General features: G+C 45.3%; 1 protein-coding gene across 5 annotated transcripts in view; it reads left to right on the top strand.

Moving 5' to 3' along the window:
* The window catches only part of LRP8 (LDL receptor related protein 8), a 193,605-nt gene that overhangs the window by 65,532 nt on the left and 105,842 nt on the right, over positions 1 to 22,231 (top strand). Inside the window, exon 3 of one of the 5 annotated variants that reach the window (XM_068953190.1) lies at positions 12,159 to 12,252. The exons of the other annotated variants lie outside the window; for them this stretch is intronic. Within the exon in view, the coding sequence (XP_068809291.1) occupies positions 12,159 to 12,252 (94 nt within the window). The remainder of the gene's footprint in view (positions 1 to 12,158; positions 12,253 to 22,231) is intronic. 5 annotated transcript variants of the gene reach the window in all.

The raw sequence follows: 22,231 nt of genomic DNA, 5'->3' as shown, positions 1-22,231 counted from the left end.
GGCCCTTGGTGCCAGCACTATCTCTGAAGATAAAGTGTTGAGATTAGAAGAACAGAGCTCAGTGTTAGGCTGTTATGAGTTACTGGTGCCAGAGAAGCGGATTAAATTATTTTTCGTTATTATCTCATTTATCCACTGCAAAGACAGCTACTGCTCACTGTTGCTTTCTTGGCTGGTTGCAAAGAGCGTGCCTCAGTTTCTTCTTCCCTATCTTGGTGGCTGCTCCCTAGCCAGTTGTATTCATAACTAACATCAGTTCAGTCTGATAATCTTTTTTTGTGTTTAGATCAGTACTCCGCCTTTCATTTTAGGGGTTCTCTCTGCTGGGAGCTGGTAGGTACCCGAGACCGTCCATCTGGCTTCCTGTCTGCGAATGCTCAATAAAGCAGGCAGGTTTTATTTTCTTCTCTTTTGTTGCTTCTGCAGGATGTCCCCTACCCTGTCTCTTCTTGCGCTTCTTTCCCCCAGGTGCAGTGGCAGGTCTCCTATGTTCTGGCCTCATATGAGGCTCCATTAAACGAATCTCAGCTTCATTCAGCTCAGGCTTTAAGCTCCTTTCTGGAAGTTGGTCAGCACAGATCCAGCTTGCTTCAGTGTGGGCTTTTTCTTTCTTGCCCATCCTCCTGGGTAGTGGGCAAAGCTTACTGAAAAGGGTTGGCTGGCCCCAAAAGGTGAGATAGCCTGTTGCAGCTTCATATATGAAGTTGTGTCAATGGTTATGGGACTTATTAGCTGGGCCTTTAAAGAGATGCTGAGAAACTGGCCAACCTAAGCTGTTTCCTCTGACTTTTCTTCCCAGGCCCTGTCAGTCCAGGGCTGTGGGGTTGAGGTTTGAGGGGAGACCAAAGCCCTGATGGCTCAGGCAGGCTGTCAGCAGAACAGTAGCTCTCCAGAGAGCTGCTTCTGGCCTTTCTGCCCAGTGTCACGTTACAACACCGAGAACTTCAGTGCTGAGTCCATAAAATAGCATTTATCTGTGTTACAAAGAAAAAAAAACTGGACGTTTTCCTCACTTACTTTGACATGGTATTATCCTGTTTTGCTGCTCTCTGCTCATTATATGGAGAATGAAGCAGGTGGTTTTCCCTCTTCTTTCCCAGCCCCTCAGAAGAGGGCACAGCCGGCCTGGCCTTCCCCTGTAGCGGGGGATTGACCCATTGCACCTTTCGTTCTATTTTAAATGGCCTGATGACAACAAAGTCCAGGTGCTGCAAAGAAGGATGGGAGCTCCCTCCTCAAATCCGAGAGTTGGATGGCTGTATTGCAGTTCCTGCTGCTCCTGTAGGTGCCATCTAGTTTTCACGTGGGCTAGATGAGTGGACAGTGAGGTGGATTGAGAACCGGCTGGATGGCCGAGCTCAGAGGGTTGTGGTGAATGGCGCAGAGTCAAGTTGGAGGCCTGTAGCTAGCGGTGTCCCCCAGGGGTCAGTCCTGGGTCCAGTCTTGTTCAATATATTCCTCAATGACCTGGAGGAAGGCACAGAGTGCACCCTCAGCAAGTTTGCTGATGATACTAAACTGGGGGGAGTGGCTGACACACCAGAAGGCTGTGCTGTTGTTCAGAGGGACCTGGACAGGCTGGAGAGGTGGGCGGAGAGGAACCTCCTGAAGTTCAACAGAGGCAAGTGCAGGGTCCTGCACCTAGGCAGGAATAACCCCAGGCACCAGTACAGGCTGGGGGTTGACCTGCTGGAAAGTAGCTCTCAGACGTGGGTGTAGCTCTCAGACGTGGGTGTAGCTCTCAGACGTGGGTGTAGCTCTCAGACGTGGGTGAACGGGAGGGAAGGGCATCACCGTAAGGCACGTGCTGGGTTAATGTGTTGCTGGAAGAGGAGAACATGAGCCTGGTAAAGATAGTAGTTGACCTCCATAGAAAGAGGAAATCTAGGACATGCCATAACACGTTGGTTGCCTCCCCAATGCCCTCCGTTTGGGATCTGTTCTGCAGTGATGCCGTTGAAAGGCATAAATGACTAGATATTGCCAAAGCTGTGCACGGAAAGGAGGGCAGTGATTTTAGCAGGGGAGTGAATGCAGTCGTTGTCCTGCAGAACTAACTGCAAGTGCTCTACACCCAAGCTGGGAAAGCCCTACCTCAGAGATCCCTCCTTTTATTTAATTATCATAGCAACTCTTTACCCTTTTAATGTCTTTAAGGCTCTACTGAAAGTACAGAGGTCGCAGTGAAAGTTTACTGCTGTGTTCCTGGCACGCTGGAGGCTCCCTTAATGTCCCCTTGCTCCGGTTCACGTGCTCTGCTGTCCACTTTTGCTTTAATGTGGACTGGAGTTGTGGCTATTTTTCCTGCTATACGTTTTGACCTAAAAATACCCAATATGAATGGAAGGTCAATCCTTTAGATGGATGAGTCGAGTTTTCATTTTAACATTTAAGTTGATGCTTGAGAACGTGGGATTGTACCCTTGGAGCTGGGTTTACTGGAGCTTGGCCTTGATTTACCTTGTAGCAAGTGCAGGAGACCCCCAGCCTGAGACAGCAAGTAAAGCTAAAACTACAGCGAGAGAAAGAAACCCACAGAGAAGACTGCTAATTATATATTTTGACCTTGTTGCATTAGAGATGGCATCATCCACATTAGCCACTATTCACCATCATTCCCTAGGGCCTGAATTGCTTCTAGACAAGGAGAGAAATCTGAGGCTTTTATTGTGGCTGCCTAGTTAAGTTACAGAATGAAATATATGCCATGTAATGCTTTTGGACAAATTCAGTGGTTCTTAGGTGCTTTTTCATGCCATTTGTCTTGTGTAGCTTTAAGAAACTTTTGTAGCACACAGTAATTACACGACCGAAATAAAATGTTGGACAGAGGATGGGAGTGAGCTGTCCAAAGAGGGCCGGCTTGGAGCACAGCATTGCCTTTGTGGATGAGGAGGGCGGTTGTTCGGTAAATTCCTAAAGAAATTTGTTCGAGTGATTTGCTTTAAATGTTGGCGGGTGGCTCGGTTGTCTGCGTGCACGATCAGGAGCCAGAATTAGTGCTGGGATGTCGTCCCGCCAGCGATCCTTTTAAAACGTTCTGGAGCCTGGAGCTCCTGCTCTTTGGTTCCTCGTACAAGGCAGGATTTATCCCAAGGAGGGCTGGTGACAGATCTAGTTAAGTCTGCTCGTGCTCTGAGGGTGGGAAGGGAGTGGGCAGACACAAGTGGGAGAAGAGGCACACTGTGAAGAAAGAAGGGGAGAACAAGTTATTTTCTGTAAATCTTCTTAGATGACATCAGCGCTGTGTACGAGAGGTATAGGAGGGCTTAGTGCAGCGTCCTCCGCCTGACTCGGTGTCCACCACTGCTTACCTCACTGGGGGAAGTGTCTGTCTAGTATTAATCTGAACTGGATGGGGGGTTAGGTCTAGTTTGTCATGAGGTGGGTTTGGCTGCTTAGCCTTATTTTCCTGCACAAACGACTTGTGTACAGTCAGCCTCAGCATAGAGATGTTTGACTTTTTTACGTGTGGAATGGTTTTGAATGAGGGATGGAAGTCTCAGAGCTGTAAGGAAGTGGGTCTCCTGCCTCTCTTAAGTGTCTTGTTGGTCAAAAAGGGTCCAAAGTAATTGTGAGACATCCTAAAACCTGCACAGGAGAGCCCTGTTCCCGTCTCAAGAAAAGAGACGGCGTTCATCTCCTGCACGTCTTTGCCCCAAATCCATTGGAAACTGAGCCGCAAGAAGTGCTGGCACTGCGGAACTAGTAATTCACTTTCCGTGGCTGAAGGCAGAGTTGTTGCTCCTGAGCCTGGCTCCGTGGCCCTGTCGGGAGCTGTCAGCTTTACCCCGGGCAGAGGCCAGCCCATTTTGCAGTAAGGAGTGATGAGATTCACCCCCGTGGTCACTCTTCAGCTCTGCTTCCACAAATCGCGGACGGAACAAGCAAAAGCGGCAGTAACCCTTAGGAGAGGGTGTGCGCTTCCTCCTTTGGGACTGCCTGTTTGAGCCGTTCCCAGATTTTGGTAAAGAAGCACGCACACACGCGCGCACACGGATAATTTTAAGACTGAAGTAAAGATGTAGCTGCATGAATTAGATTTGCCTTTTTTTTTTTTTTTTAGGTGTTGGGCTTCCCTGTGAGAAGCCTGTGGCATTTTCAGACAGGAAAGATGCTTGTGCACCTCAGCACCTGCGCAGCGTCCTGGTCTGGTTTTTGTAAGGGTGATGACGCTGCCTTGCCTGCACGTGGGACAGGGGGCCTCCCAGAGGGTGCCCTCAGCTAATTTGTCATCAGTTCATCGTATTTTCTAAAACTATATTTTATAGTGCTGTTTTCAAGCCTGGACAAAAAGCACAAACAGCGTAAGCTAACGCCTCATTTTTATTTATTTATTTAAAATCCCATGCTGCCAACTTGACCCATTTTTTCCATTCTACCGACTGTTCAGATCTCGCAGATTAATTAGTCGAGGAAGAAGCAGCTGATCCTGGAGCGAAATCCATACCCACACATTCTGGCTCTCTGATCCCACCGTTTTTTTCCGTTCTGGGATGTCGGCTGTTGGTATTACGCCGTGCTGTAACAGACCAGGCTAGCCATTATCATTAGCAGTGGGTACCAGCTTCAAAACTCAGTCATCAACGAACAAAAATGCTGGCAGCTAAATTGAGAAATCCAGCCAGGAGGAAAACAACCCAGAGCATCAGCCAGCCGGCTGCTACTCCCTGTGCAAAAGAAGGGGACTGTTCAAGACAAGTCAGCTGAATGTTGTCTGACATTTAAAAACAACTGGTCTGTTGTACCTGAGGATGCTATTAAGCTAAGAAACCTCAACCCAATGCAATTACTGTAAGCAAGCCTCAAAATGACCGCAAATGGGCTGAATGCATATGTGTGTATGGGCAGTCAGTTGTCACGTGTGTTGTGTGGGGGCCATGTCTCTTGTTTGTTAGAGCCCTCGGACGTCTCGACAGCGTGCTTGCTCACACCTTGGCAAATCCTGTTACACCTGAGAGTCGTTGTACGTGCCATTTGTGTTCACATCCTACTGAATTTAGATTTTTTCCTCTTTTTCTCCTTTTTTCTCCCCCCCTTTGAAAATGTTATTAACTAGAGCATTAAATGCTGGCCTCCAGCAGGGCCTCTCCATATGTTTACAACAAATGTTTCCTGCGCGGAGGGAGGATGCCCGTGTGTGTGGGAGCAGGCAGGCAGAACAGGGCAGTTCCCAGCTCCAGCCTCCCCAGGAGGTGAAACTCGGGTGCTTGCAAATGCTTCACAGTTCGAGGAATTCAGATGGAAACAGATTGTCGCATCTCCCGACACACCTTTCACCCACGGCGAGAAGAGGACTGTGAGCACTGTGACCAGATTTTACTCCCTTGCGGTGCGTGAAGATTGGCCTATCTCCTGGGGGAAGTTGGAGCCATCCTCCTGCGTGGCACAAACTGCGTCAGCAGATGGGTTAGGATTCACAGCGGCGTTTCGAGTCAGTGGGGATCGACTTGCCCCTCTCTGCTTGGCTTCCCATCCCCAAATGCCACTTCTGTGCACAAAAGCTCTCATAACATGCTTCATACCAAGCCCCGTCCCGCTCCCTCCATGGGTGCCTGGGGAGGATGGATGGCGTTGCCCATTGATGCTCCCCAAAACTTTACTTCTTGCCTTGGTTCCCTGCCAGCTGGTGCCAGCACGGGGCTGTGGGGTTAACGGCTGCCAGCGCGGTGAGTGCAGCACTCCCAGAAATGCCATTTTCATGTAGGAGCCCAGGGGCTGCATTGGAAGCGACTCTTCTAACGCGATTGCCGTGGTGCTCAACTGAAATTGGGCATCACTGTGTTGTTCTCTGCGGTCAGCGCTTTGTAGATTAGCGCTTCAGGTTACAGTAAAGGCAGAGAAAATTGGAGCTGTTTTGAACGGTATATAGCAAATCATATTCATCAGTTTTATCCCCATTTTGGCTTGTAAATAATTCATAAGTTCACCTTCATTTTATACGAATGTGTGCTGTTCACAATGATGTACCTTGAAGGACTTATTTTTATTTAGAGTGTATGTTCATCATCTGCTTCACCTTCCTAATTTGTGCCGTGGCTGTCACCTAGCGCTCAAGATACTGTTTCTGCTTCCTGCTTGGCAGTTGAAACTTAACTGGGGAGAAGCAAATAGAGTAATAAATAATATGCTTTGGTACGCGTTTTCATGAGGAATAATTGCTTGAACTAAAAGCTTTCAGGATTCATTAAGCACTGGGCGTTTGTGGAAATGCTATCTTGAGCGTTGATGAATAATGCAACATGAGTGACTATTGCGCGTTGAACTCTGCCCTTTTAGATTATGTAAATATTTTTGACCCTAATCATATATATTGTAACATCTCCTGATTCAATTCCTTGCTACTGTAAGGAGAGGACTGGAACCAAGAAGATCTGATTTTTCTCCTTTGGTTCATATATAGTTATAAAACCACAGGAAACAATTCTTAAATGTTAATTAAAAACATTTTTGTTCCTCATGTGAGAGAACCACAATTTCCTCCTAATTTTTTTTTTTTACTTTTTTTACTTTTTTTTACTTACTTACTTTTATTACTTTTTTTTTTTTTTTTTTTTACTCTGACTTCAAGAGTGGGATTGAAAGAAAAGGTACAGCCTATGCTGTAGGCCATATGTGGAAAATTTCAGCTCAAATTATGAGTTTGGCAAAGTGAAATGATTGAAAGCCTAATTCACAAGAAATGTGCCGTACATGATGACACATTAAGGTTTTGTCAACATGCCTTTGGGAAAGCTACAGTAGTTATTACATTAGCCATAAATTATGCAGGCCATTTAAACAAGTTATGTTCAAAATAAATCTATACTATGAGATACCCTCTTGTTTTCTGAAGTTTTGATGCATGTTGCAGAGAAACTACTTCCATGTTCCAAACACACGCTGAAAGATGAGGCAAAACGCAGCCCAAAACTAGCAAAGCTTCAGACATGTCTTTGACTCTATTGCTGTATAGCCAGGCACTGTTGGTACCTCTCGGTACTTTTATCATGTCTTTTCCCAGCAGTTCTTTCATGTTACCTGGGCAATGCTTGAGCAAGTCTTGTCTGAAACAGTGTGGCTTGGTTCAATGAAACAGAAGCTAGATGCTATTGGGGTCTGAGCCCGGGGAAGTGCGGCAGCATACCTGCTGCACGAACGCGTATTCCTCAGCATTCAACTAGTCTGAAGCTGAAAGCAGGGGCTGCAGAGCCCCTCAAACAGAGTGTCGAGACTGCTGTTAGATAAGTGTTCTTCCCCTCGCTTTGAAGATCAGGTTGGTTTGTGAGCAAAAGCCTATTGTGGTTCCTCCTTCATTTCTTCTTCCTGTTCTTGGCATTGCTTTTTTGTTAGCAACTGACCCAAAGACAAGCTTGTTGCCTTCTTTGTAAGTAGGCAGGAAACGTGATACTCAGATGCTGCAATTGCGAGCCTTGCCCTGCCGACATCGATGGTGCGAGCTCTGGTGACATCAATAGAAGCAAAAATGGGTCAATACTTTGGAAACTTCTGCTATTTAAGGATAATAATCCAGAAACTGCAACTGAAGTTAGTTGCATCATTTCTTGAATTACTGTCAGACGTTAACAAATATTTTCCTTATATTAACAGCACCGCCCTTTGTTGTCTCAAAATGTCCTTGGCCCCCCCCACCCCGTGTGGCCTGAGTATCTCAGAAGGTTTCATTTAATTCAGAATGCTACTCGAGGCTGATTCACACTGTTGGTTTTATGCTTTATGATCTGCTGTGTTGGATTTCTGTCTTCTGCCTAACCTCACTTAACTCTTAACAGCTCTGTTGCTTCTGCCTTTCTGAACTGCTGACAGTGAACCACTTGGGCTCTGTAAAGTTTGGTGTAAAGTACTGCGCTGAACTCCTGGTATGTGCGAGGCCCCATAAGTGTTTTCACCTATTTATTTTCCAGCACTTACGTGTTTCCTGGGCACTTTGATACAATGGACAGTGAATTTTGCTTGAGGAGTCTAGCTGCGGCGGTGCTTAGTGTAATCAGCTCCTGTGTAAACGGCTGGTTCTTCTCCAGTCATTTCCCAAATGCCTTGATGGCTACCTTGTTACATCACACTCTTTAATGGTTTATGAAGCAGACAAAACGTTATAATAGCTTTAGGGCTCGTTTTCATAATATCAATTTGCAGTAGCTAGATAACTCTTAATTTTCATTTTATTGCTTTCATAATTGTTCTCGAAGGTTAATAACAGTAGTTTGGCAGCGCTGGCAGTGCCTTAGCATCTGTTTCTTGTTGAACTGTGCACCGGTCTGCGTGGACCCGTCCTTGGCCTGAATCAGAGCACCGGCAGTCTGTAGCTGGAGCACGTTTGGAAGCAGAAGTCGCTCTCCCACAGTTATTCTTCTGTTTTGGCATGGGTTTGGGCATAGGTGAGAGCAGAGCTGTCATCGGGGTGACTGCACCATCGTTGCTCTTTGGTTCCTGGGCAGGTAGACTTTTCACTTCCATTTGTCGTCTGTGAGAAAAATGAGGTTGACATGGAGGGAGTTAGATAGAGAAGAGGATGCTGAGGCTGAGCCTGAGGCTCCCCTTGGCTGCTCCAGTGGGTTTGTGCTTCTGGGACAGCTGTTTCCTTTAGTATCACTGAAGGTGAAGGTGTCTCTCTCATGTTAGGTGAGAAACTTGTAATTGTCCAGCATAACTCATGAAAAGAGCAGATCGCAAGACTTCACTTAGAAGAGAAATCCTGTTTGCACTAGTTTTTATTTCCCCTTCCTTTCCCCTTGCATCCCTTCAGAAGTCCAGATTTCATTTACCGGCATTGCATCGCAGAGTCCACCGCAGCCCTTGCTGGAAGGGTCTATGAATTATTCGCTCCTAAAAGTGATGTGTTAGTTCTAATCTGAACTTTCCTTCAGCTTGAAGTTGCTGGAGCACGCTAGACTTCCCGCTAGGCTACAGGAACCTTCCACTCCCCGTTTTTGCCTGCAGGATAGGTGTTCCCAGTCAGTAACCAGATGTCTCTACACATCTGCTTTGATAAGCTGTAAAAACTGAACTACTTATTTCTGCAAGTCTCGAAGCCCATTAAGGAAAACAACTAGTTAATTTGACAGAATCTCATTTACATAAACCTATGTTGTCTTAAAATTAAAGATGATAAATGTAATCCACTTTCTCATATGAGGTAGAACTGATATTAGGTTGACAAGTCCATAAGCACTCATTTATTCTGTTTAAATTCTTACACAACACTAGCTCTCTTGGAGACTTTGGGAATGACACCAGTGTTCTAAGATTTAAGGAAAATAAACAGTAATTCTTTACTGTCTCTCCTCCACCAGTTCTTTTTAACTCTTGAGTGCAACTTATTTGCCTGGAAAAGTCTGCGTTCATTAACTGCTCTTTACTGTCCTTCTGCTGTGGAATGGAAGCCTTTTTGAGCATTTTCTGTATTATTACAGATACTTGTAGCATACTTTAAAATGTCTTTAATCTTTAATTTTGCTGCCTAGAGAATTTCTTCCTGTACCATCTTGGTTTCGGTCTTGCTTTCACCGTTCCTGACCCTGTCTTTATTGCTCGCGGCTTGCCTTTTCATCTTTCCTCTCTCCAAGTAGGTTGTTTTTTAAAATTAAGTCTGTCTTTTTATTGACTATGGAATGAACTTCTGATAAAATGTTCTGGCCCTTAAGTGAGAGACACAGATTTCAATTCATCCTTGGTTCCTCAATAGTTTTTAAGCAAAATACCCTGCATATTATGAAGAAAGTTAACACACACTTAACGAGTTAGCTGGCATAGTGCGAAGGACCATTTTATTATCGAAAAACATGCTGAGGATGGCATAAATGTCCAGGGGATGCTAATAACTGTTTTATTAGTCTTAATTTGCCAGTGGAGTGATTTAGTAACAGACCTTTACCACAAAGATAATTTAGCCGCTCAATTATATCTAAATTACTTGTGCCCTTCCACTCGATGTGCAACCTGTTAGCCCATTTGCTGAAAACAGATAAAGTTGGAACATGTTTTGTAAAGAAAAGCTGATTAGGGCATAGAAACTAGTTTAGTCGTCCTTGTGAGGGAAAAAAATTTTTTGGAATATTTTGTATCCCCCTCCCCCTTTTTCCTGCAGAAAGATGTTCTTTGTCTGACTTTGAGGGAAGTTTTCTTTGTGTCATTCGTGGTTATGGATTAAGAGCTTTCAGCCCATAATTGATGGAGCAGCATTGCTGAATACACAGCAACAAGAAGAGCTTCTTCTTTCAAGTGTTTTAATGAAACAGAAGTTTCTTGTTGCCGTCTAATGGGCTTAAAGACTATTAAAAAGAAGTCTCCTCTCCTTCGGTTAATCAGATTTCGTTTGCTCCCCGTGATAGCATCAGCTTTCTACTTCTGACACAGTCTGAGGGAGATGAGACCTGAATGTTTAATTTTAAAAAGAATGACAGAAACAATTTTGTGAGAGAAAACATCTTTTGCGATTCTTGAAAACAGAAAAAGGGCACGGTGGCAAATTCTTTCCTTTACAGCATGTCTTACAGCAGAATACGTGAAAAATACTTGCAAATTCATAGCCGTTAAAGTGAGTATATTTTCACAATAGTATAGCTTTTCTGGAAAATTTATTACAGAAATCTGCTTTCTGACTTCTTCCAAGATCTATTGCAAGAATATTTGGGGAAGGGAACGCTGTTTTTTTTTTTTTTTTTTCCACTGCTTCCCTGGAGAGCAGCCTGGTGACTCTCTGCGGATTTGCCGTGCTGCCGGCTGCAGAAAGAGCCGCACGTAGCCGGTGCGGTGGTGCTGCTGCGGCGCGGGCTGCCTGCCGCTGCCCGTTACAGGACAAGCTTCCCTGGGTTTTGCCAGGCTGGGACCTTCCCGAGTGACCTTTTCTGAAAATGGGGTGTTTTCCAAGCTTTTCATTTATTTGTTTGCTGTGTATTAATTTTTGGCTAAAACGAGCTGGACTGTTGAGGGAGCGTGACAAAACGCCCCAAGGGAGTCGGCGGGTTCGCCTTCGGTGGCGAGGCTGGAGAACGTTGGCTTAAAAATGGCATCACCGGGCACAGAATTACAATGGTGAAAAGAAATATTCGGGAACTCCCCGCTCTGCAAATGAGGCACCGCTTGGTAGGAAAAGATACGGGCCCGGGAATGTTGTTTAAGTCTATATCATAATGTAAATGCACAAGGGGGCTCAATTAAGGTTGCTCAGGAAATCTTGTTTGGCGGTTTCCTTTGAATGTGTGACTTTTAGAAACTTCATGCGCCCTTGGCACAGCAGCTGGGCGCGTTTCTTAAAGAAACGCCTGATGTGCTTGCGTCGGGGGGGCCCCTGCGAGCGGGCGCTGTGAGACCCCCCGTGCTCGCGCGGCTTCAGGACGCGGATCGCACTAAAGCGCAGGCTGAGCTGTGCCGCCAGCCGCCAGGAGGGTGCCCGGCGCGGGCTCCTGGGCCGTAGCCGGTGCTCGCTGAGCAGCGGGAGTCTCAGCACTGAGTTTATCTGGGCAGGACATTGTTCTCCCAAGCCTGTGTTTTGCGGGCAGTATTTGGAGCAGCAAGCGGACGCGAAGGTGGTGGAGAAGCCGGCGTGGTGGAGCCTGCGGGCGGGCAGGACCTGGCTGCCAGAGCCCAGAGGGCCCTGCTCTGCCCGACGCGTGAGCCCTTCTAACAGCACCCGGGCTGCAGACGGCGGCTCCAGCTGCTTCGCCGGCCAGGGCTCTGTGGCAACAGGTATGCTGGGCTGCGTCCGCGATGGTCGCAAGCTGGTGGGTTGTTTCAGGGCTGCCCGGTCTTCCTATTATGGGTTTCCTTGACCCATTAGGCTGGAAGGTCTCGAGGGCTGAGGCTTTCCATGTTTTATACCAAAAAAGCGTTACGCTACCAAGCCTGCTGCTAGTGCGTCTTTTTTGGAGAAGGGATCAGTGAATCGTGCGGCTTTCTGACTTCTGAACTCGACTGGCGAGGTGCTCGTCGTGGCGCGGTTCTTTCCACAAAGGCAGTCGGTAGGCGTGCGGGGTTATACGTGGGTACGCATGTGTGCTTTTTCGCCAAAGTAGGTGGTTGCCTCCCTTAACTCCAGCAGAGTTCTTTTTTCTGTAGGGAAAAATAGGGAGAAAAGTAATTTGCTTGTGACCCAGCTATGTGCAAAGCAGTCTTTCACGTGGTTGATTTCTTTATTATTATTTTGTTTTGTTTTTTAGACTAGCATTCGAAGCGAGCTGCCAGTTGGCATTCTGCGCAGGGAACAGAATCATCAGCTTTGTCAATATTTTACCCTGATGTGTTTTGTTCAGTGTAAGTTGAAATTAATTGCCTTTTTCTTTTCTCCATAAAACCAATTACAGTTCTGTCACCTGTTTAGGATTAATACTACTGCAGCTAGCTATTTCTTTGAGATAAATATTCCACTTAGTACACAGGTATTCTATTTAACATAGGTTTATTTATATGCAGAAGTTGCATCAATTTAAATTAAATTTCTCTAGCCAATTATTGTAAACTTTTGTGTACATCTCCTTAATTTGAGTTGAATGTGGCTTATGTTGATGGAGTTTAATTAGGTTCAGCGAGGAAATTATTTAAAATACTGCAAAATCAAGATTAAGAATGTCCAGTCGGTGTTTTTCTCCTGAGTTTTGTGTTGAGGTGTTAATACTGCCTTCATTTAAAATTTTTAAGCCTAGTCAATGAGTAAATAGGTGAGAGCCTTCAGTGATGAAGATGATGGGGATGAAGAGAGAGCGGCAAGATCAGGCTTCCACCTATATAAAGAAGGCTTCTACCTAGGGTTCGAATACTAGGCTCTGTCTGGATATTGAGGGTATTTTCAGTGGAATGACTTTAGTGATGGTGGGAAGGACAGGTTGACTGTACTTTTTTTTTTTTTTTAATTTACTTCGTACTTAGTTATATTTTAGGGTAAAATAATGGGAGGAAGAGGGTGATAGGAAAGTGAAGCTAAGCAATGGCCTTTGAAAGTGGAAGAGGATTTCAGACATCATCAGAGGTGGAGGATGCTTGGCTCTGCTTAACAACACACAACCTGTGCAAGTTGCTTTTGGGTTTGTTGCTTTCAAGGGTGCTGCAGCTTGTCAGAGCTGCTGCTAATCGTTGCCCTCCCGTTCCGGTGTCTGCTCAGGCGTTTTACCCCAGGACCTCTACTGACCCCAGAGACCTTGGAGCACCAAGCAGGAATTTGCCCTGATTGTGCCATCTGTATTCATGCAAGCAGGTAAAGAGGAAAAAGCCCAGAGACCCAAAGGCTTTTGCAAAGGTTCCCATCTGTCAAACTCAGGGGGGTTCTGGGACTCGTTCTGTTTTCCTTTTGGCTGAGTTTAAGCCCTTGGTAGGTTACCTTTTTCCTGTAGTTTCACTGAGTACAAGGTTTGGCCCTCAGCGCTCCATTCAAATTGGGTGGTTTTTACAGGACTGTGAAGTCTCTGCTAATAGGTCTCTGTTACCAATATCGAGGATTTCTCTCCTGCTACAGATTGTCAGCTCCAGAGGTTTAACTTTTGTGTTGTCAGAGTAAAACAAGATGCAGCTAAAGTTTGCAAGTGAATAGCCGTATATAAATTAGCCATCTGCTTCTGAGATACTAAAAAGCGATCTAAATACTGCTATGAAGAAAACAGTGCTCTCTAATCTGTGTACTCACTGGAGACAACTTCTGTGTGGCTCAGGTACGTGCTCAGCGTGAACTCCAGCCTATCCAGCACACCAAGAGTGGGTGCTACGCTGAACCATTCATGTGGGAAATTAAAAAGTCTGGTGGACGCATGATACGGTTCTGAGAACTCTTGATAAAACTCATTACCTTTGAGACTGAGCTTTTTATTCCAGTGACATGCATGCTGGTAGTTTTGCAACAGCAGGAATAATTAAAAGAGAACTATATATTTAAGTATTCTAAGGCTCCATTTTAATAGAGCAAAAGAAGTAATTTCTGTCTGAATATCCACAGGATTAAGTGGAAATCTCCCCTCCGTTGCCTTCTCAAAAAGATGTGGGTTGCCTAATTGGAATTGTACTTGTTATGCTAAAACAGTGAAAGGAGACGTGAATATATTAATGCAAAACCTTGAGAGCACTGAAGTAAACAGGAGTGGTTTGACTTGCATCATCAGTAATATGAGTTTATCAGAGTTTAGTCTGGAGAGGAGCTTTATTTTACTTGGATATAATGACCGCTGAGAAGCCTTCAGTTGGTCTTCCAACTCCCTGTGAGTTAGCTGTTTAAAAATCAGCAAGTTAGCCTGTAAAAATTCTGCAGAATGTGGTGTAAAACAGAGTGAGCGCTATCGCACATCTCTTTCGCCCGTGAACTTTGTCAAAGCTGGTTGGTGTTCACCAGTGATTCTCCAAGACGGGGAACAGTAGGGAAAACTTTCAAATCCCAGCGTAAGGCAGACGCTCGGATTTTAGACACCTGAGTAAGACTCTTTTGAACGTGGAGGTAAATGTAATGAGAAGTTTAGTAAATAGCAGTGACTGTTTAGGAGCGACTGGCCCCCTCTTCTTACACCCCTCCACGTGGGCCAGAGGTGTCAGAGGAGAGCGGGAAAGGTGGTGCACTTTCTCTTTCGTTTTGAGGGCATATTGGGAAGTTCAGTCTGGACTGGAGCATGGATTTAAGCCCTAAGAGCAGCCCAGGGTGCCTGCCTGGGCAGCCAGTGCCTGAGCTGTAAGAAGCAAGTGTACAACTGGCAGCATGAACCACTTACACCTTTTACTTCACCTTTTTCACAAGCGAATGTCAGATTACTCCTTCAAGTTGAACTTGCAGCTCCGCTACAGTGGAAACCCGCAGAGGCCATCTGGCAGCCCTGTGAGCGTGGCCATAACAATATGGGGTAATATCAAACCCATTTTAGGTCCATCTTCTTTGAATTGTGGGGGGAGAGGAGTAGATTATCATTGCTTGGGACCAGGAAGCTTTGGGGATAGTCCTGTGATTGTATGTGGGAGTCACTGTATGCTGGCAGGCCCTAGACATTTTTTTTTTTTTAATTTTTTTGTCTTATTACTGCAGGATTAGGCCCCCACTGGAGCGTGCGCTTCTGCACAAGTCACTTCAAAACAATTGACACTGTTGGGCATTGAACTTCAAATCAATAGGTAATTCCAACTCTAGGCAGAATTACTTTTATTTCCATTTTCACATGGGGCAGGGTTGCGAATACGAGGAGAAATTCTCAATATGCACTAGTTCCATTTCAGCCTTTGTGTTTGATGCCAGCAGCACGATGGCACGTGTCCTTGATCTCCTTTGATTCTTTCTGAGCCAAGATTAATTTTAAGCTAATGATGACCAGGCAGTAATAATGACGCTGCAGCTCTGGTAGCTCTCAATTAGACATGTAAAATCACCAACTAGAATGTGTAAAATATTTTGGGACATCCCTATTGTTCTGTTCCCGAAGTTCCCCTGCCCCGTTTGTTTATATGGTCTTTGGAATGACTTATTTTCTCCATTCGACTAGTGGGGAGGGCCGTCGTTGCTGCATCTGGCTCTTGTGGTCTGTCCTGCTCTTCCGCACGATCTGCGGAGAGAGGAGCAATTGCGGTGCACGTGGCGTCGCCTTCCTTTGTTCGGGCCCTGGCAGGCTGCTTCTCAGCTGACTCGACTTTGAAGTTCTGAGTTCTCATTTCTAAGAAATCTGTTATGGGTTTTTTGGCATTATTTCTGGCATGTTTATGCAGCTTTCCATTCATATCCACTTCTTGTCAGTGCTTCTGCATTGGTTGGTTTTGAGAGAGATTTGGGGTATTATAAATAATAAAACATAACGAGACAGAGAGATCTGTTCCTTATTCGACAAAGCTCTTGGGAAGCAGCGTTCTTACTAATTCTCTTTTTGCTCGCGACACGAGGAGGAGGATGGACGTGCATCATTAAGGGGGCGGCATTGTTGTGTTTTTATCGTTTTGTCTCGGTGCGTGTTTGTGTTGGGCAGAGATTGGCATGAGTACACCAGCTCTCACACAGCATCATTGTGGAAGCAGTTTATGTCTGTTACTTGCGAACAGATGGCAATGCATTATTTTTGGCGTGGGGGAAGGAAAAGGAGACCTCAGGTTGCATATGAATAGGCATCTCCAGGGACTGTCCTCGCAAAAGGAGGATGCAAAAGGAAAAGCAGAATGCAACTTACCTGGGGTTTCACACCACGCTTTGAGCAATCGGAATCAGTCCAGTGTATCTGTAGCTTCTGGAAGTTGTTCAGACCTTGTGCCGGGTGCAAACACGGTAGGGCTGATGAGAGGGTTTGTTCTAGCCAGCCAAAAAGATACTACTGGTAACTTTGGGAGTAGTGTTAGAAATGCATAGATAGATGGGCAGGCAGGTTGGATGGGAGACATAAGGGCTAGCCTAACTGCATCACTTGGGTTTTTATTATGTGCCTGGACCACGTTGTACTTGCTGTACTGTTACTGCAGAAGAAAAAGACCATTTCGACTGTAGAGAGGTGACAGCTCATGCAAGGGGGAGTACAAGGGGATTCTGCTGTGCTGAGGTCAGTGTAATAACTACTAGAAAGAGCACGTTGCAAGCTTATCCGTATTCAGTTTTTCTTTGACATTGTAGCAAATGGCATTTTCAAGGAAGGATCTGAAGGCAGAAATGTGGTACCTTAGTTTTGCTTATGGACTGCTCCTCTGAAGAACTAGGGACAATAGGAGAGAAAGCAAAAAAGACTTCCGTGAAAATATACTGGAGGTGAAGTGAAAAGTGGTCCCTTACTGGAATGTGAGAGAAGTGTGAGCTCATCCAAGAGGGATGAAGTGCTAAAGTGCTGGTCGATCTTTCTTGCCGTTTGTACCAGTCCTTGGATGGTGGTGGACAGCCAAAAGGGAAGGCTGCATTTTTCAAGGACAGAGAAGAGGATCGTGCAGTGACTGGGGCTGATGAGGATCTAGATGAGAGCTGTACCTGTAGGAAGAGAGAGGAAGCATGGCATGCTAGATGCCATTTGGGTGGGATAAACTAAAATACCAGTCAAAAAGTGAGGCACAGACTATAGACAAGTGGTAGAACATGATGGTAGCAACTTGGTGCCTGAGAAAAGAGGTTGCAGGGATTTGGGGGTAAAGATGGAGAGTTTTGTTTCAGCCGCATAGACCTGTGGTGAAAGGCTGAACATCTGTAAGGAGGAACCGAGAAAGATGCTAATTCTTCTTCCCCGTTGGAAGTTTTCTGATTCCTCCCTCCCACTCACACACATCTGCTTGCTCCATTTTGCACCCAATTCACTCGCTGTTCAGCATTCAAACTAGCTCCCAGGGCTGCATGGGAAGGACTTCAGTCCAGCTGCCTAGCTACCTCCAAAATAAACCGCGTTTGAAATTGGGGTTGTTGAGCATCTAGGACAAGCGCTCAAGGGCCACACATGCCTTAGGAGATGAGCGCAGAAGGCAGATGGAGAAAACATGAGGCCCTGGGGAACTTTAAGAAATAACGTGGGTGAACCGTAGCGGTAAAGATTCATGTGATCCATTACTGGACTCTGAGCACAAGGTAACAGTCGTCTTCCATATCTGCTGATATCTTTGGAAGCAAAATATGAGCGGAAAACAAAGTACTAGAAACCTTTGTTTTCCTTGCAGTTAATAACTGGCATTTGATTTCAAACACCACTTGTTTAAGCTCCCAAGAGCATCCTTGCAGATGGAGGAATGAAGGATGCTTGGGGGAAGTGGGAGCTCTTAGTGCTCTCATTGCAGGTCCAGCCTGGGCATTCAGGGCTGAGCGATGCTCCTGTGCATAACGCCTGGGAGTTTCTCTGAGATGCATGTGCTGCCTGGTTCCCGGCAGCTTCTTAGATGTCTGGCTTTAGTTTGTTCAAATAAAAGTTGACTTGCAGCATGAGATAATTTGTTTCTTGGGTGCGTTTTTAATGAGACCTCCAGCAGTTGGAGAGCCCTAGAGGTAGTTCAGTGTCCTCTGCTCAGTGCAGGTGAATATCTGACAACGCTCAGTGATTTAAAACTCACTGAAACATTGATTATCTCTTTCATTTTTAGTTCTGAATGTTTTACAGCAGTAAGGTGGATTTGTTTAGAATCACTGCTGCTTTGGCTTTGTGCTGAGCGTTCCTTCACAGAGCTGGTGCAACAGCAGATGATTTCAGGTCGGATCAGACTAATGAAATGCTAAGACGTGATTGTACGTGTGTGTCTGAGAAGGTCAGCTCTGAGGCTTGCCTTTGGCCTTTTCCTAAGAGAGTAATTATATTGTATCTCACTCTTTGGGCAAGAGTGCTGCTCTGTTAGCAAGCCCTGGTCGAGTTAATCATGCTGTTCTGAGCAGACATGTAAACAAGGGTTGCACTGTGTATAAAGAAGATTTGGCTCCTGTTGTGAAGACCACTTAAGTATAATGGCACTGAGTATATGCAGATGTCTGTATTAGCTTTCGACACAAGGGTGCTGTTGCCTTTCAAGTTTCTTGGTGTTAACCTATTGGATCATCACAAGGCATTGATATCCTAAGATGGCAGAAATGATGCTTACAAAAGCATCATAAAAAGCTCTAAAAACAATAACCTCTTGTTTTAAGCTGTTTTTATAAAAGATAAAAACTGTGCACTCCAAAAAACAATTAAAATTTTGGCACTACAAGTTTGCAGGGACAGTGTGTGCCAAGCTCCTGGTTTATGCTGTAACCCTTTAGTGAACGCACCTTGCAGTTTCGTTTGGGTCTGAGCGTTTTAAAAGCTGAAACAGAGATTTGATTTTGTCTGGATTGTTTGTAGAAAGGATAACTTTATTTGATCTTAAAGGGAGAGAGGTGGGAGGAGAGTTCATACAGGCATACATTTTTGGGGATCGAAAAGACTCGCTCAGGACTAACTGGCGGGACTGACCTCCTCTGGGTGGCCTGGGATACAGAGCTTTATTTGGCTTTAGAGTGTCTTATTTATGAAGACTCACTAGCAGTCAGACAGGTTACAAGACATAGAGCTTTCTAATCAGTATTTTTAGGTACTTTTGCACATCCAAATGGTGTGTCTTTACTTGCTGTTGCTTATGGCAACCTTGTTTTTTCCCTCCCTCTAACTAATGCGTGGTCAAGGGGGGACTACGCGATGATAGATTTTGGTGATCTTAGTGCTCTGTCAGAAATCTGGAAATCCCTGGGATGCTGCTGTATAAATAAGCACTGCTTTCTAGCTATGGTAAACCTCTGGATCTGTCGTCTTTGTAGAATATAAACTCCATGTGAAAAATGATGATAATCTGCATAAATAAGCTCTATAATACAGTATATTATTTTAACAAATGAGGTTTCCGCTGAAATACTGAATTTGTAAAGATCTTGTATTTGGATATCCTATTTTAAGAAAGTAACAGAAAGATTGTACGTTTCTTGACTTGAATGCAGTAATTAATTGAAAACATACAGGAATTTACTTTTCTAATGTATATTCTCCATGATACAAGGCAATAAATATGTTTCACATATTGTCTTAGTCTGATAACTAAATCCATGAGGAAACTAAGAACATGCTTCTACTAACTCTGGGTCTGGGAAAGCTTCAAGTAGCTGGTGGTTTTGGTGATTAAAGTTTCCAACTTCAGACCTAGTTGCAACTTGGGAGGGGCAGGAGGCAGCTTGTCACAGTTATCGTCCCGATGGCTGAAATGCCACCTGGAAAAAAAATAACAACCTCCTCAAAGTTGGAGAGGGCCTTGTGCCCAGTTGCTGATGCTGGATGGATTTACACTAGCATAAACTGGAAAACTTTTGAAGCAGTATCACTTTCCTTGTTGGTTTTGTTCTCCTATTTCAGGGTTGAATTTCTAATGTACAGATTTTGCCTGAAGCTTTTTGTCACTATGAGTTAACTAAATGGAGGTGGCTCGGTGACTCCTGCTGGTTCTATCCGGACAGGTGTAACCGTTCATAACTTTTGTTATAACTTTATAGCTGTTTATTTTTTTCTATAATTATTTTGACAAGTATTGTTTTTTGGTATGGTGAGGTGGTTTTTTTTTTTTGGTATGGTTGTTTATAAGCGCAAATCTGGCTCATTCAGCCAACTGGAACTATCAGTGGACTTGAGGCACACCGTGAACCTGTGTGTCTCGCGGGCTCAGGAGCAGGAGCTCTGCACTCAGCTGTTTCCTCTTTGCACTTATGCAAAGCAAGGGTCAGATTCTCACCCCGTGTTTGCTGACACCAGCGCTAAAGCCAGTGTCCCTTTCCCAGCGATCTCGGGTTTGGACAGGGAACCCTGCAGTAACCGGCATAGGCCAACCCGGGTGGTGCTCACTGTTTCCAGTGATGCGTGCAGAAATAGCCACGGTGGTGTATATGCGGGGTGTAAAATTTATTCTTTTTAATCTTTTGTAGTCACAACGAAGGAAAAAAGCAATAGGTGCCATTCCTTAAAACTGTACGCTTTGCTGGAGTTGAAGGGCAGGCTGGCTGCACCTTCATGGAGTTACTGTGGAAAGCTAATTCCCATCTCAGGGTCTCACTGGTGGACAGGAATAGCGATCACCCCAGGCTCTGGGCTGGTGGAAGCTGTACGGCTTTGAAAAAGTCCTCCGTCTGTCTGTCCCAGGGACTACTGTGGCAGACCCACTACAGTCGGGCAGGCCAACAGGATGGTCCCAGCATCGGAGACTCCAGGTTGGGATGTGCTTCACCAGTACAGTAACATGATGCTGATTTCCCACCCTTCCCCCCTTCCTTTTTTCTGTTCTTATTTGTTCCGTGTTTCCCTTCATTTTCCTTATGAAAACATAAGCATGAGGTTTAGAAAGGCTTTGTCGACTCTCCTGTTGCTCTACGTGTACGGTGTACTAGCCCCGATGGGCTCTGGGCTTTTACCAGCAGTTGGGGCACGATTGTTCATTTCTGTAGCAAAGCAGACATCAAGGTCTCTGTTGCGGAGACCTTGTAGTCCAGGAATGCAAAGCAAATGGAGAAACTGGAGAACAGGAAAATAAAAATGATGCAAATGTCAAATGATGTGGTGGGAACTGACCTTAGGCAGATCAAAAACTCTTTTTATTTATGTGAAAATAGCAAGACCAGTTACTTTTTTTACAGACGTTTTTCACGTCCGATGCCACATTGACGTCAGGAGGCGCTATGAGTTGCTGCCGCGAGTGCCTAGAGCAAAATTTTGTTGGTGCCAAATTTGGTTTTGTTGTCAGTGGTTCAGTGTTGCTGACACAAACTATTGTTTGAAGAGGCCTCTCCCAAGTTTCTTTTAAGAGCTATGATAGAGCTGGGGCTTTCTGAGAGACTTCAGTGAAGGTAGTTTAATAGTCGGCCGCTCAGAGAGGGTTTTTTGGGATGGAGAAGGACAGAAAATAGTACCTGAGATCCGTAGCAATACCGGCAGAATGGAGCAGGCAAAAGAGAAATCAGGGGACACCAGGAAACGATCTGAGTGCAGAGCGTTAGAGGAGGGACAGGAAACTTCTGCTTGGTGCAAAAAAGGCACTGAAGGGATGACGTGGTCAGCAAGACTCGTAGGGAGACATCAGTGCCTGTCTAGGGAGGGCAGAGAGATGGGAACTATGCCTTAGGGTGGAACACAACACACGCTGGTGCTCTCAGTCAAGAGAAAACCTTCCCAGGAACCAGCAGGCTGCATGTGGTCCATGGGCAACAGCAATTTTGGCTGCAATCCAGAGGAAATCCTTTGGAAATTTTCTCTGCAGAAGGAGACAATGAAATTTTGTGCCTTGTCTGCCTGAGCCCCAGTTGCGGCTGTGGTACGGCTTGTGTGATGATGGGTTTACCTGGAGAGATGACTCTACAGGAGACCTGAATGAAAGAAGGCTTGAAGGAATCGTTGCCGATAGGGTTTGCCAGGAGATTTTAAGCTTTTATCTGTTCCGTCAGTTAAATTCAAAGCCAGGAGAGGCTAACAGTGTTGCAGAGGTGGCTTTCTGAAGGCAGATGGAAAAACACTGGTCAGTGAGCAGTGTCGGCATGGGAGGAGGTGCCCTTCCTGCTCTTGGTGCCTCTCCCAAATGTTGCCTTACGTGCTTGGCTAAAACCTCCGCAGTGCACCGCTTTGCATGTGCTTCATGCGCTTCCTCTTTGTATTTCAAAGTGGGTTTTAGATTTTGGGAATGGCTCTTTCTGCAAGAGTGATACTTCTCAGTGTTCTTGCAGCGTCTGAAACGTCAAGGCCCTTGGGAAATAGCAAGCCTAATGTGTGGTGGTCAGTGCTAATTAAACTTCTAAATATTTCCTCTTGTATCAGGACGTGGAAGATTCTTCTCTTTTGTTTAACTTGCTCTGTGG

Source organism: Struthio camelus, chromosome 8 (assembly GCF_040807025.1).
Source record: "Struthio camelus isolate bStrCam1 chromosome 8, bStrCam1.hap1, whole genome shotgun sequence".
Classification (NCBI taxonomy): Eukaryota; Metazoa; Chordata; class Aves; order Struthioniformes; family Struthionidae; genus Struthio; species Struthio camelus.
Note: the sequence above shows the minus strand (reverse complement) of the source record. Positions and strands in the feature narration are given on the sequence as shown.